Source organism: Nerophis ophidion, linkage group LG08 (assembly GCF_033978795.1).
Source record: "Nerophis ophidion isolate RoL-2023_Sa linkage group LG08, RoL_Noph_v1.0, whole genome shotgun sequence".
Classification (NCBI taxonomy): Eukaryota; Metazoa; Chordata; class Actinopteri; order Syngnathiformes; family Syngnathidae; genus Nerophis; species Nerophis ophidion.
Genome location: NC_084618.1, coordinates 22,463,349 through 22,477,885, shown reverse-complemented (window position 1 = coordinate 22,477,885; position 14,537 = coordinate 22,463,349). Strand labels below are relative to the sequence as shown.

Genomic DNA, 14,537 nt, shown 5'->3' with positions numbered 1-14,537 from the left:
TCTGCTTTAACAGCATAATTACACAGTATTCTGGACATCTGTGTTGCTGAATCTTTTGCAATTTTTTCAATTAATAATGGAGACGTCAAAGAAGAACGATGTAGTTGGGAAGCGGTGTATTGCAGCTGCCTTCAGCAACACAAACACAGTCAGTGTTTCCTTGTATACATTCCCGAAGGTGAAGCTTTACTATGGAACAGAGCGGTCATGCGAAAGTGGTTCCCGACCAAATGTCAACCGGCAGGTTTCGGTGAGAAAATTGTGGTAATAAGTCGGCTCTTACCGTAGACATGAGCGAAGCTTCCGTCGTTCCTCGTGCACTTGTCAAAGAGGCAGCTGCATGGCTTTCCTCAGAGACGCTGGCGGTCATCACACCCGTGGCCACACCCCTCCGACTTTCAGGTACGACCATATAATCTCACTACAACACTAGTAACACAATAAGCAGATAAAGGATTTTCCAGAATTATCCCAGTAAATGTCTAATAACATCTGAATCGCTCCCACTGCCCTGTCTTTTTTTTTTTTTCTAGTCCTTCACTCTAACATTCCTCATCCACAAATTTTTCATCCTCGCTCAAATTAATGGGGAAATCGTTGCTTTCTTGGTCCGAATCGCTCTTGCTGCTGGTGGCCATGATTGTATACAATGTGAGGATGTGAGGAGCTCCACAACCCGTGACGTCACGCGCACATCGTCTGTTACTTACTGTACTGGCAAGGCTTTTTTATTAGCGACCAAAAGTTGCAAACTTTATCGTCGATGTTCTCTACTAAATCCTGTTGAGCAAGTATGCCTTGCAATCTTGTACAGGAGCAGCAAAATGCATGCGTCCGGCACGCTGATAGCACGGTGTAAAGGTGGGCGCGATGACATGTTGTAGAGCAGTGGTACCCAACCACCGGGCGGCAGAATAATTTTTTATTAATTTTTTTTATTTTTTTATTTAAAAAGTATTTTTCTACTGCATGCCACTGGTAAGCGCAAGGGTGAGAAGAGGTTGTAAAATTATTAGCGCCTGCTTACTTTTACCGCATGCCTTGAATAATGGCAGGAGTGAGAAGAGGTTTTAAATTAATTAGCGCCCTGGCGGCTATTCAAGGAAATACGGTATATTATACACCCCAGTGCCGACGCACGGAGGGGGGGTGCTAGCGCGGTATATAATATAGCCTGAAAGAGTCATGGATGCAAGGGGTTCTGGGTAATTATGTTCCGTTTATGTTGTGTTACTGCGAGGATGTTCTCCTGAAATGTGTTTGTCATTCTTGTTTGGTGTGGGTTCACAGTGTGGCGCATATTAGTAAGAGTGTTAAAGTTGTTTATATCACAACCTTCAGTGTAACCTGTATGGCTGTTGACTATATGCCTTGCAGTCGTGTTCGTGTATCAAGGGAAGCCACTTACATAATTTTACCGGGCTGGCAAGCTGTTTGTTCATGTTGTAGAAGGCGTCCAAGGCAGTGGCTTCATAGCACGCCCTTATGGTTGTTGACTGAGTGACCATCAGCAGACAATGGCGAGAATAGTTGCGGCTCCCATTATCTTCTTTATTTCGTGAAACGGGTCAAAATGGCTCTTTGAGTGGTAAAGCTGGCCGACCCCTGTCCTAGAGAAACCCTATTAAAACAAAAATATATTTTTTTTCCCATCTTTTTCTATTTTCATACGTTTTTGAAATGCTTCAGGGAGCCACTAAAGAGCCGCATGTTGCAGACCCCTGGAATAGAATATATCTTTATTGTCATTTAGGCCTTTTTTTAATATCTCGATATTTTTAGGCCATGTCACGATACACGATATATATCTCGATATTTTGCCTTAGCCTTGAATGAACACTTGATGCATATAATCACACTAGTATGATCAGGGTTGCCTGTAGCGCTTTGATGTTAAGGCATTCGCCTTAACAACAAAGAGCCACCGCCTAAACTAAAGTCTTAAACAAAAAATTAAAAAAAAAAGTCTTAACAAGTGCTTAGTTCTGCGTCTGCCTCTGTCAGTATGTCTCTAAGCAACCAGCATTGTCCCACCCACACAACCATTTGATTGGTAACAGCCAATCAGCAGTGCGTATTCAGAGCGCATGTAACGTGGAGCGAGCAGAAAGGTGTATTTAGCAGGTAAGGCCACGGACTCTCCCCAAATGATAATAAACAGCTCCCGGTCAACTACTAGTAACATCACTATGAGCCGGTTGAAGTTCTAGAAACAAGCGGCAGCTCAGCTCGCTCGCGGTCCTTGAGGTGAAGGCTCATTAGCTGTTCGCGTAACGTTAGCTCACTGTGCGATGTGTGTGCGTGTGTTACAGACGGCAAAGCCCTGTCTGTCTGAGAGAAAGACAAGCAATATTGACCTACAGTTAAAAACTAAGTTATTTCACTTGACTTTTTTCTGTGTTGATTGAGCTGTATTGAAGCAGCAAAAAAAGGACATTATGTTTACTGAAGAGTTTCTGTCTCTGATAGTTGATATAATGTAACTGCATCAGAAAGACTACATGAACTCCATGGTGTTCAGGGATGAATAGTCTCTCCTACTGCTATTGTACTATTTCTTCAGCTATAGGTACGTTAATCATTAGTAATGTAGCAGCCTACTTTAGAATGGCAGGGTCCCTGCTATCACATTTTGATAAAAAATATAACATTTACATTAAAAAAAAAACAACTACAGGCTTTCCAAATGCTGTATTAAATCAAGCAGAGACCCCAAAAGGGACAAGCGGTAGAAAATGTATGGATGGAGTTGAGCATATGTCAGCATGTGGCCCCACTTTTAACTATTTTTTTTCAAACGCTAATTGCAAAAGCTTACTTACAGTAAGTCATTAATTTGACTTTGTAAGTCATTATTTTAGTATCTCAGGTAACTAGGACTGTTTTATTTTTACTTTACGGAAAAAATATGGAGATATATATCGTATATCGCCATTCAGCAAATGGAGCGGAAAACACAACCAACTGTTGTAGGCTTTTTCACGCGACGAAGCCGGCCTATTTCACTACAGTCTGTAGTCTATTTTCCCCCAGGCTGTGGTGGCAGCGACGAGGTGGAGTTACACTGATCCTTACACCAACCCACCCCCTTACCCGGTCCCCTCTCCCTGGAGAGTCACCATCTTAACTAACACATTTTCTGGGGGAAACACTGATAAAGATTCTCTGTCTACATTAATACATTCTTGTTCATACTGCATTAATATATGCAAATTTTAAACTTTTATGCAGAGAGAGAAGCCACATCTACGTCAATTGACTTAGTGTATTTATGAAAAAAGCGTACTTCTTCTTACTCGTCGTCGCCATGTCTCTTTGTCGTTCTTCAGCGTCGTCTCTTGTTATGTTTTTGGACATCACTACTTGCTGTAGTTTTGAAGCAATGCATGATGGGAATCCGGATGTCGTGTGTCAGTGTATTAACGTGCCGGCTAAGAAATAGCTCTGTGCCTGCCTACTTACTTTATGGGTTACAGATAAACCTATGGATAAAGGAGACATATATGTGCAGTTGTGCTCCAAAAGCCGTAGATGTTATGTGACTGGGCCGGCTCGCGTGGAAATCGGGAGAATAGTTGACCCGGGAGATTTTGAGGAGGGGCACTGACATCCGGGAGTCTCTCAGGAAAATCGGGAGGGTTTGCAATTACGGCCGGACGTCACTACAGCTTTCGACTTCCTCGCAACACCCAGGTTTTTGTGAGATTTGTCTTGGGTTTTGCAGGTTTTATTGTTTTCAAGATGTTGGAATTTTGATCTTGTAAAAAGGGTCTGACTACGCGATTTGGTGCGGAGAGAAAGAAACAGTGCCCTTAGTTCAGAGCCTTGAGGGACGCCACTGTTTATTCTTTAGATCTAGCTGTCAGTCAGTTGTATTGCCGGTGTCCATGTTTGTGTGGAAGTGTTGGTGACATGTAGCTCAACAAGTCCATTGGCTGGTGACCCACAGTTTGTTGTTAATTATTCACAAGTGTGCTAATTGATCCAGTTCTTCTTGTACTTTATCCGCCATCGTGACCACGGCCTCCATTATGCATGAAAGGTAAAGGCGGCTTTGGCAGTTAAGCAGGTGCCCGCGTCGTAAACCCAATCAGGTGAAACTGTACACCTTGCTCTTTGCCATGATGGCATGGACCCCCGCTTTGTCCCATCGCTAGCTGCCGGCTCTCTTGAACTATATTTCTTATAATGTTGTGGTGCTTCCATACATCTGCAGAACCAGGTGTTGGCTGCTTCTGGGCATATGGCATTGACTTGAATAGTGGAAATGATTAACCTTAAGCTCCCCCTAATCCAATAGCGTGTAAGTCCTCTTTCAGGCAAAGAGAACGCGGTGATCCAAATTGATGGCAGCGGAAGACGAGAATGATAGCCTTATTTTTTTAATCGGGTAGTGTGGAAAAAGGCAGGAAGGGAATGGTTTAAGTGGTAAAGTCCACAAAAACTGTTTTATTAAAGGCCTACTGAAACCCACTACTACCGCCCACGCAGTCTAATAGTTTATATATCAATGATGAAATCTTAACTTTGCAACACATGCCAATACGGCCGGGTTAGTTTACTAAATTGCAATTTTAAATTTCGCGCGAATTATCCCCTACAATCCGTGAGGATTGTTCCAGCACCGATCCAAGCTATAAGTCGTCTGCTTTAATCGCATAATTAATCAGTATTCTGGACATCTGTGTTGCTGAATCTTTTGCAATTTGTTCAATTAATAATGGAGACGTCAAAGAAGAAAGATGTAGGTTGGAAGCGGTGTATTGCGGCCGCCTTTAGCAACACAAACACAGCCGGTGTTTCCTTGTTTACATACCCGAAAGATGACGGTGAAGCTTTACTATGGAACAGAACGGTCAAGCGAACATAACAATAATAATGGATTCGATTTATATCACGCTTTTCTATTGTTAGATACTCAAAGCGCTCACAGAAGTGGGAACCCATCATTCATTCACACCTGGTGGTGGTAAGCTACATATGTAGCCACAGCTGCCCTGGGGTAGACTGACGGAAGCGTGGCTGCCAGTTTGCGCCTACGGCCCCTCCGACCGCCACCTATCATTCATTCATCATTCATTCACCAGTGTGAGCGGCACCGGGGGCAAGGGTGAAGTGTCCTGCCCAAGGACACAACGGCAGCGATTTGGATGTCAAAAGGTGGGAAGCGAACATTATCAGGTTTCTGGTACGGCCGCTCTACCCACTACGCCATGCCGCCCCATAACATGGTTCCCTACCACATGTCAACCGGCAGTTTTTGGTGAGAAAATGATGGTAATAAGTCGGCTCTTACCATAGACATGAGCGGAGAGCTTGCGTCGTTCTTCTTGCAGCTGCAGATTCTCTTGCCTCCTCCCACCAGCCGCCCCCGACCGTCGGATACTTACACCGTGGTACAGGTACGACCATATAATCTCACTAAAACACTAGTAACACAATAAGCAGATAGGGTTTTTTCCAGAATTATCCTAGTAAATGTGTCATAATAACATCTAAATCGCTCCCACTGCCTTCGTCTTTTTTTCCCTTTTTTTTTAATAGTTCTTATCTCCTACTTTCCTCATCCACGAATCTTTCATCCTCGCTCAAGTTAATGGGGAAATCGTCGCCTTCTCGGTCCGAATTGCTCTCGCTGCTGGTGGCCATGATTGTAAACAATGTGAGGATGTGAGGAGCTCCACAACCCGTGACGTCACGCGCACATCGTCTGCTACTTCCAGTACAGACAAGGCTTTTTTATTAGCGACCAAAAGCGTGGATGTTCTCTACTAAATCCTTTCAGCAAAAATGTGGCAATATCGCGAAATGATCAAGTATGACACATAGAATGGACCTGCTATCCCCGTTTAAATAAGAACATCTCATTTCAGTTGGCCTTTTAAGTGAAGTGAGATGTCATTTTCCAAACAAACTTAACTACCATCTGTGGATGCTGCCTCGCTCGGCTGTCATGCAGGCTTTTTCCTCATTCACACGCTTGCATGCCGGCACACTAATGGGATGCACTTCCTTCAGGGATCATCCTCATCCCAAAGACGAGGCGGCTCGTGTCAACATGGAACTTAGTGCCGAGAGCAACGGCTCAAAGAATAACGCTATCTTTAGCCTTTTATTGAGCGAGCAAGGAAGCACTTTTGAACGTTGAAGTTAGAGTCCTAATGATTGTCACACACACACTAGGTGTGGTGAAATTTGTCCTCGTTCAACCCCTGGGAGGTGAGGGGAGCAGTGAGCAGCAGCGGTGGCCGCGCCCGGGTATCATTTGTGGCAATTCAACCCCCAATTCCAACGCTTGATGCTGAGTGCCAAGCAGGGAGGTAATGGGTCCCATTTTTTTAGTCTTTGGTATGATTCGGCCAGAACATGCCGATCTCAGGGCGGACACTCTAACCCAGGGGTGTCAAACTCAAATACAGAGTGGGCCAAAATTTTAAACCGAACAAAGCCGCGGGCCAAGGTTGAGCAAATTAACCTGTTAATAGGGACCCAAACAAGTTTTGCATTGAATATTGAACAAGCGAGACTTATATAACTTTATAGTGACATGCAAAATCGAGTTTCAAATATTACTAATAATTTAAAAATAGCAATGGCATATCAAATCAAATTTAAATAGAAATTGAATGTCTCTTTTCTATCTGCAGCCTTCTCAAGTAAATATCAAAATAAACTTTTCCAACAGGCTAATAATACATTTTTATATTGTAGTGTCCAGGAAGAGGTAGTGCTGTAAGGGGTTCTGTGTATTTGTTCTGTTGTGTTTATGTTGTGTTACAGTGCGGATGTTCTCCCGAAATTTGCTTGTCATTCTCGTTTAGTGTTGGTTCACAGTGTGGCGCATATTTGTAACAGTCTTAAAGTTGTTTATACGGCCACCCTCAGTGTGACCTGTATGGCTGTTGTCCAAGCTTGCATTGCATTAGCGTGTGTGTGTGTAAAAGCCACATATATCACGTGACTAGGCCGGCACGCTGTTTTTACGTAGGAAAAGCGGACGTGACGAAAGGTTTTAGAGGATGCTTGAGGCAGTGCCGTTAAAGGGGAACATTATCACAATTTCAAAAAGGTTAAAAACAATAAAAATCAGTTCCCAGTGGCTCGTTGTATTTTTTGAAATTTTTTTCAAAATTTTACTGGTCTCTGAATATCCCTAAAAAAAGCTTTAAAGTGCTTGATTTTTGCTATTTGCGATGCGACTATTCATTTCCCTGTGACGTCATACAGTGCTGCCATAGTAAACAAACAATGGCGAATACCACCGCAAGATATAGCGACATTAGCTCGGATTCAGACTCGGATTTCAGCGGCTTAAGCGATTCAACAGATTACGTATGTATTGAAACGGATGGTTGTAGTATGAAAGTATTGAAGAAGAAACTGAAGCTATTGAGCGAATAGCTATTGATGCTATTCATAGCCATAGCATGGCCGAATAGCTGCGTTAGCATCGCCGGTAAAATGTGCGGACCAAACGATCAGAACTTTCGCATCTTGTGACACTGGAGCAACTTAAATCCGCCGATTGGTAAGTGTTTTTTTTCGCATTAAATGTGGGTGGAAGGAAACGTAATATAGTTGCAAATGCATCTGCAGGTTATCCATACATCTCTGTGCCATGTCTGCTTTAGCACCGCTGATGAATAGCATGTTAGCAGCGATTAGCATAGCATGTTAGCATCGATTAGCTGTCAGTCAACATCAACAAAACTCACCTTTGTGATTTTGTTGACTTTATCGTTGCAAATGCATCTGCAGGTTATCCATACATCTCTGTGCCATGTCTGCTTTAGCACCGCCGGTAAATAGCATGTTAGCGTCGATTAGCGTAGCATGTTAGCATCGATTAGCTGGCATTCACGCCGCGACAAAATATGTTTGATTAGCACATAAGTCAACATCAACAAAACTCACCTTTGTGATTTTGTTGACTTTATCGTTGCAAATGCATTTGCAGGTTATCCATACATCTCTGTGCCATGTCTGTCATCGCCGGTAAACTGTGGAACCACTTTGGCACATTCAATGGGGGTCTGGCGGCAGACACTTTCGCATCTTGGGGCCAGTGGTGCAACTTGAATCCCTCCCTGTTAGTGTTGTTACACCCTCCGACAACACACCGACAAGGCATGATGTCTCCAAGGTTCCAACAAATAGTAGAAAAAACGGAAAATACCAGAGCTGAGACCCAATGTTTACAATGTGTTGAAAATGAAAATGGCGGCTGTATTACCTCGGCAACGTCACATTCTGACGTCATCACCTCAAGAGCAATAAACAGAAAGGCGTTTAATTCGCCAAAATTCACCCATTTAGAGTTCGGAAACCGGTTAAAAAAATATATGGTCTTTTTTCTGCACCATCAAGGTATATATTGACGCTTACATAGGTCTGCTGATAATGTTCCCCTTTAAGGCACGCCCCCAATGTTGTTGTCCAGGTGGGAATCGGGAGAAATTTGGGAGAATGGTTGCCCCCTGTGATTTTTGCGAGGGGCACTGAAATTTGGTGGGTCTCCTTGGAAAATCGGGGAGGGGGGGTGAATGCGGTGTTACAGCGACACCGCCGCAATTTGATATTGCCTCAAGGGCCAAATGAAAATACACGGCGGGCCAGAGTTTGACACCCATGCTCTAACCACTAGGCCACCGAGTAGGCCTTGTGGTCAAAAGTTTTCCCTCGCCCTTCAAAATCCCGCCTAAGCTACTTTGCGCCGCGGCATCGACAACATGCTAGCTTAACGTGACGATGCATCCGGCAAAGATGGCCGCAACCCATCATTCTAAAACATGTTCCCATCCATCCATCCATTTCCTAACGCTTGTCCCTTTAAGGGTTTTTACATAGCTGCAAAAAAAATTTAAGTTTTACTTTAAAAACTGGCCGCTCAGTCACAATATTTTTACAGTAAAAGCAGTGTTTTTTTCCTAAAGCATATAAAAAAAATTAACAAATGGAATAGAAAAACAATACCACTGTTTTTAGCAGTACAATTTTTCATTTTCTCTCTGGCACTCACCGAGGGTGGACGCTCCCCTTTCCTCTCCCTTATCTCTCCTGCTTGCTTCTTTGTTTTGTCTAGTCTTTAACTTTCTTGTTGCCTCTTTTTGCACTGCTATCCAAATCTAAACATTGGAACTATTTAACTGGCTGGCCTCAACAAAATTGACAAGATCTTGGGTTTGGGAGAACCTGCTGTCGTGACGAAGCGGTTGTTGCTGGACACACGACGGACTCTTGGGAGAAGAAGGAGGGCCACGTGCCTGGCGACCCTTTTCTGTCGACGACATGAAGATATCCACCTATTCGGAATTATGACAACAGGACATATGCTGATTGGAGTAAGCGGTGCTTTGGTTTGTCGACAAATTGGAAGTTGCTGGCAGTCTTCAAAGTACCCCAAAGCTGCCACAAATGTTTGGAGGATGCGGGAAGAACTGTGGATCACATCGGACTGTCTACCCCGCAGTTTTTGAGGACCAGTCATAGACAATTTTAGAGTGAAAAGCAAATTTTATATTCACTCGCATACAAATCTTTCTAACTTGGATTGTTTCCCTGGCTTCGAGAGACTCCCCAAGATCACTGCAAGCGAAGACACAACAAACTCCCTTTTTTTCTCTCATGGAAACACACCTGTTGTTGTGAACTATGGACTAGCGACGGCAAATACATCAAGGCCGCGGAACAGAGACACACTATGGCCTTATACACACACACATCCACAAAAAAATATACGCCACACATACACCCCCCTGTCCCCCAATCCAATGCCCTCGACGCAAATCCCGTAGGGGTGATGAATGGATGGTCAGCGCCGTAGAGCTGCGGTCTACCACCATGACCTTGAACTACCTTCCCTCTGTTGCTAGATATCTCGAGATGTATGTTGTAATATGTATATGTGCTTTGCTATGGAGGTTTTTTCCCACTCCATACTGGGCCCCCTTAGGAGCCCAGTCTGGATTGTATTTTTTTACTCATCCTTCCCTAGCGTTTACCTTTTTCCCATCTTTTACGGGGCGCCTTATGGCGACCGATCAGCGTTCTTGTTCTGTAACCCTGTACACTGTTTTTGTCTAATCTTGAACAGGTTTGTGCTGAAAACAAAATTTCGTTGTACTTGTTGCAATGACAATAAAGACCTACCTACCTACCTTGCAACAGAGCTGCCTGTTTTTTTTTGTTTTTTTACTATAAAATCTTTTTGTTTCTATGGTTACTTTTTTGTACTTTTTTACCGTATTAGTGTTTTACTGTATATGGGGAAAAAAACAGTACCAAAGTTGATCTTTTGGAAAAAAACTCAGTTGGTGGAATTTAGGGAGGAGGGCGGTGGGTACTAGGGTGACAGTGGATGCAAAACAATAACAGTGCTATACTTTTTCATAACATGGTCACTACTGCTATTTTCTCTTGTTATATTCTTATTTTACTGTCATATTTTTATTCTCATTGTTGCTTTTTATTGTTATAGTAATATTTTTCTATTTTGTTTCCATTTATACCCCCATTATTTACTTTTTACTTTTTAAATTGATCTGAACTCTGTACACTACTGCTGGAATTTTAATTTTACTGAAGGAATCAATAAAGTACTATCTATCTATCTATCTATCTATCTATAAAATCTATTGTCAATTTTACAGTGTACACTTTGAGTGATAATTTGTTTTGAATTCATAAGTCAAGCAGATATTTAAGTACAGTGTTTATTTTTATTTTAACAAAAAATATTTTTGGAATACATGATAGGGTAAAATTTTGATAATATTGCATTTTAAAAGATATGCAATTGCATGCAGTACATGATTTTTTTATGTCAAAAGGGAAAAAACATATGTATTTAGTAAGAAAAGATTATTTTATTAACGCTTATTATTTCCAGACTTTCGCAGGCCAGATAAAATACCGTTAGCAGGCAACCTGTCCACTAGTGTTTTCTGATTTCAACATTTTATTTTCTTTAAATGTACTCTTTTGTAACATTCTACCGTTTGTGCCTACCAGTTCCCGCTGGGGCGACGAGCGCCATGCGACATCTACTGGCACGGCGTTTCCTTCCACGACAATGACAACATTGTGTCAGGCCAGGTGAACAAGTTCCCAGGTATTCCGTCACTCCAGTCATGATTTCACGACAATATAAAGTGGTATACGGTACTGTGTGTCAAACAAACATAACAAGAGGGTGGTGGATCAACCTTCTGTTTATCAACAAGCCTAAACAAGTTGTGCTGTCCTGTATGCGCTGCTCTGCTGACACATGCACTTACACAAAAGTCCCTTTGGTGCCCTCACAAACAATCAGAAATCTAGAGAGAGCCAATTAGAATATAGCCGAAAGAGGGGTTGGGGTAAGGACCGTGTGTGCCTTGGAAGAGGCACGGCTGAACGAGAGTAGCTTTTCGATGCCATGTGAAATAAGTCTGCTTTGGCATATTTTTCCAGAAAAGTCCAGTCTCATCACAATTAAAAGTTGCTCTGGTACGATTTTTCCATAATTGTGAGCGCTGTAGCCTCACAACTATTTATTTTTATTTTTTAACTCCACAGCGATTCTCTCTTCCTTTGCACTCTGGTCTGTTGTCTTTTTGGGACTCATATTAAATTGGCCAACGACAAAACTTGTCAAAAGTCGAAAAAACAGAGAGAAGGCACATAGCGCTGGGAAGTGACTAGTAGTGTAATGTTCAGCAGGCTCTGCATCGCCCCAAAATCCCGCGCCATGCTTTTTGCCTGCATGCGGGATACAAAATTAACAAGTTAATGACATACTCTACTTCATGGTTTGTACATTTAAAAGTTTGCAAATGAAGGCAAATAAATCGGGGTTCCTCTCTTCCAAACCGAAAATATATGGAGCAATCGGTGCTTCATTTCGGTGCTGTAACGAATATTGACACATTAGTGCAGCGATACAGGCAGAGACACACACCCGAACTCGGGTTAGGCATTGGACATCGATGAGTTCCGATTTTCCTCTAATCGTCCACTTTTATAAGCTGCCACAGACGCGGCTTGCAGCTACCTGTAACTCCATACACCGTGTGGAGCCCCCACTCAAAGTCAGTAATCTTCTATTGCGGCAAATAACGTATTTTCCGGACCATAAGGCGCACCGGATTATAAGGTGCACTGCCGATGAATGATCTATTTGCGATATTTTTTCAGTCAAAAGGCACACCGCATTTGACTCCTTTAATGCGCATAGGGCGCATTAAAGGAGTCATATTATTATAATTTTTTCTAAATTGAAAACATCCTTGTGGTCTACATAACATGTAATGGTGGTCCTTTGGTCAGAATGTTGCATAGATGATGTTTTACAGATCATTGTTTATAATATGAGTCTCAAGCATCAACAGCTATTCGGATGGAGAAAGCGACAATTTCCCTATTAATTTGAGCGAGAATGAAAGATTCGTGGATGAGAATATTGATAGTGAAGGACTACAAAAAAAAGAAAAGTAAAGTAAAAAAAAAAAAGGCAATTACATTGGGAGCGATTCAGATGTTTTTAGACACATTTACTAGGATAATTCTGGGAAATTCCTTATCTTTCTATTGTGTTGCTAGTGTTTTAGTGAGTTAAAGAGTACCTGATAGTCGGAGGGGTGTGTCTACGGTTGTGTTGACGCCAGAGTCTCAGATTGAAGTCATGGCAGCTGCATGGACAGCGCAAGTTCCGCTGATCTCCGGTAAGAGATGACTTTTTACCACCATTTTCTCACCAAAACCGGTTAATAAGTGGTCGGGAACCATGTTCGCTTAACCGCTCTGATCCCTAGTAAAACTTCACCTCCTGGAATTTTAAACAAGGAAACACCGTGTGTTTGTGTGGCTAAAGGCTAAAGCTTCCCACCTCCATCTTTCTACTTTGACTTCTCCATTATTAATCGAACAAATTGCAAAAGATTCAGCAACACAGATGTCCAGAATACTGTGTAATTGCGTGATGAAAAGAGACGACTTTTAGCCGCAAGTGGTGCTGGCTAATATGTCCCCTCCAACCAATAACGTCACAAACACGCGTCATCATTCCGCGACGTTTTCAACAGTAAACTCAGCGGGAAATTTAAAACTGTAATTTAGTAAACTAAACCGGCCGTATTGGCATGTGTTGCAATGTTAATATTTCATCATTGATATATAAACTATCAGACTGCGTGGTCGGTAGTAGTGGGTTTCAGTAGGCCTTTAAGATTACCGGTAAAAACAATGGAATTCCATGCCGTACATGCACATTTTCCATCAAGTTTGAAATTTCATGTCATTTTTGGCTCTCTGCATATTTTTGAAATTTTAATAAATTAATTATTAATAAGGTATATTGGCTATAAAACTAACAACTATTTGCTTTGTCAGCTATGACACAAGAGGTAAGATAACAATGTTTATTTTTTTCAATTAATTTTGGAAATGATAAATGGTAAATGGTAAATGGGTTATACTTGTATAGCGCTTTTCTACCTTCAAGGTACTCAAAGCGCTTTGACACTATTTCCACATTCACCCATTCACACACACATTTATACACTGATGGCCGGAGCTACCATGCAAGGCCCTAACCACGAACCATTAGGAGCAAGGGTGAAGTGTCTTGCTCAAGGACCCAACAGATGTGACGAGGTTGGTAGAAGGTGGGGATTGAACCAGGAACCCTCAGGTTGCTGGCACGGCCACTCTCCCAACTGCGCCACACCGTCCCCTGATGATGATTTAAGCATCTGTAGTGTACAAAATACATTAAAGTGGCCCCCCACATTCTATAATTTCTCAGTATTCAGCCCTCGGTGAATTTTAGAAAGAAAGATGAAGTGCTTTTTTTGATGCGCATTGTCTCCAGGCTTTCGCGGGTCACATACTAGTTGTATGTTAGTGTGGGGCGGCATATCTCGGTTGGTAGAGTGGCCGTGCCAGCAACTTAAGGGTTCCAGGTTCAATAACCTCTTCCACCATTCTTGTCACTACCGTTGGGTCCTTGGGCAAGACACTTCACCCACCTGCTCCCAGTGCCACCCACACAGGTTTAAATGTAACTTCGATATTGGGTTTCACACTGTAAAGTGCTTTGAGTCACGAAAGAAAAGCGCTATATACCGTATATAAACATCACTTCACACTTCACAGTTGTATGTGATAGGCCATATCTGGCCTCCGAGCCTGGAGTTTAATACCTGTGGATTACGGGGTCACATCCGAGCCGGAACTACTACAGATGGCAGACTCGTACAAACAAACCTTACCATATAGGGCGGGGGTCGGCAACCCGCGGCTCTTTAGCGCCGCCCAAGTGGCTCTCTGGAGCTTTTTCAAAAATATATGAAGAAGGGAAAAAGATGAGGGGGAAAAAAACACATTTTTTGTTTTAATATGGTTTATGTAGGAGGAAAAACATGACACAAACCTCCCAAATTGTTATTAAGCACACTGTTCGTATTAAAGGCCTACTGAAATGAGATTTTCTTATTTAAACGGGGATAGCAGGTCCATTCTATGTGTCATGCTTGATCATTTCGCGATATTGCCATATT

General features: G+C 42.4%; 1 protein-coding gene across 1 annotated transcript in view; it reads left to right on the top strand.

The window, feature by feature from the left end:
* Window positions 1-14,537, top strand: part of ttll11 (tubulin tyrosine ligase-like family, member 11) — a 37,281-nt gene that overhangs the window by 2,763 nt on the left and 19,981 nt on the right. Inside the window, exon 2 of the mRNA XM_061907990.1 lies at window positions 11,011-11,110. Within this exon, the coding sequence (XP_061763974.1) occupies window positions 11,011-11,110 (100 nt within the window). The remainder of the gene's footprint in view (window positions 1-11,010; window positions 11,111-14,537) is intronic.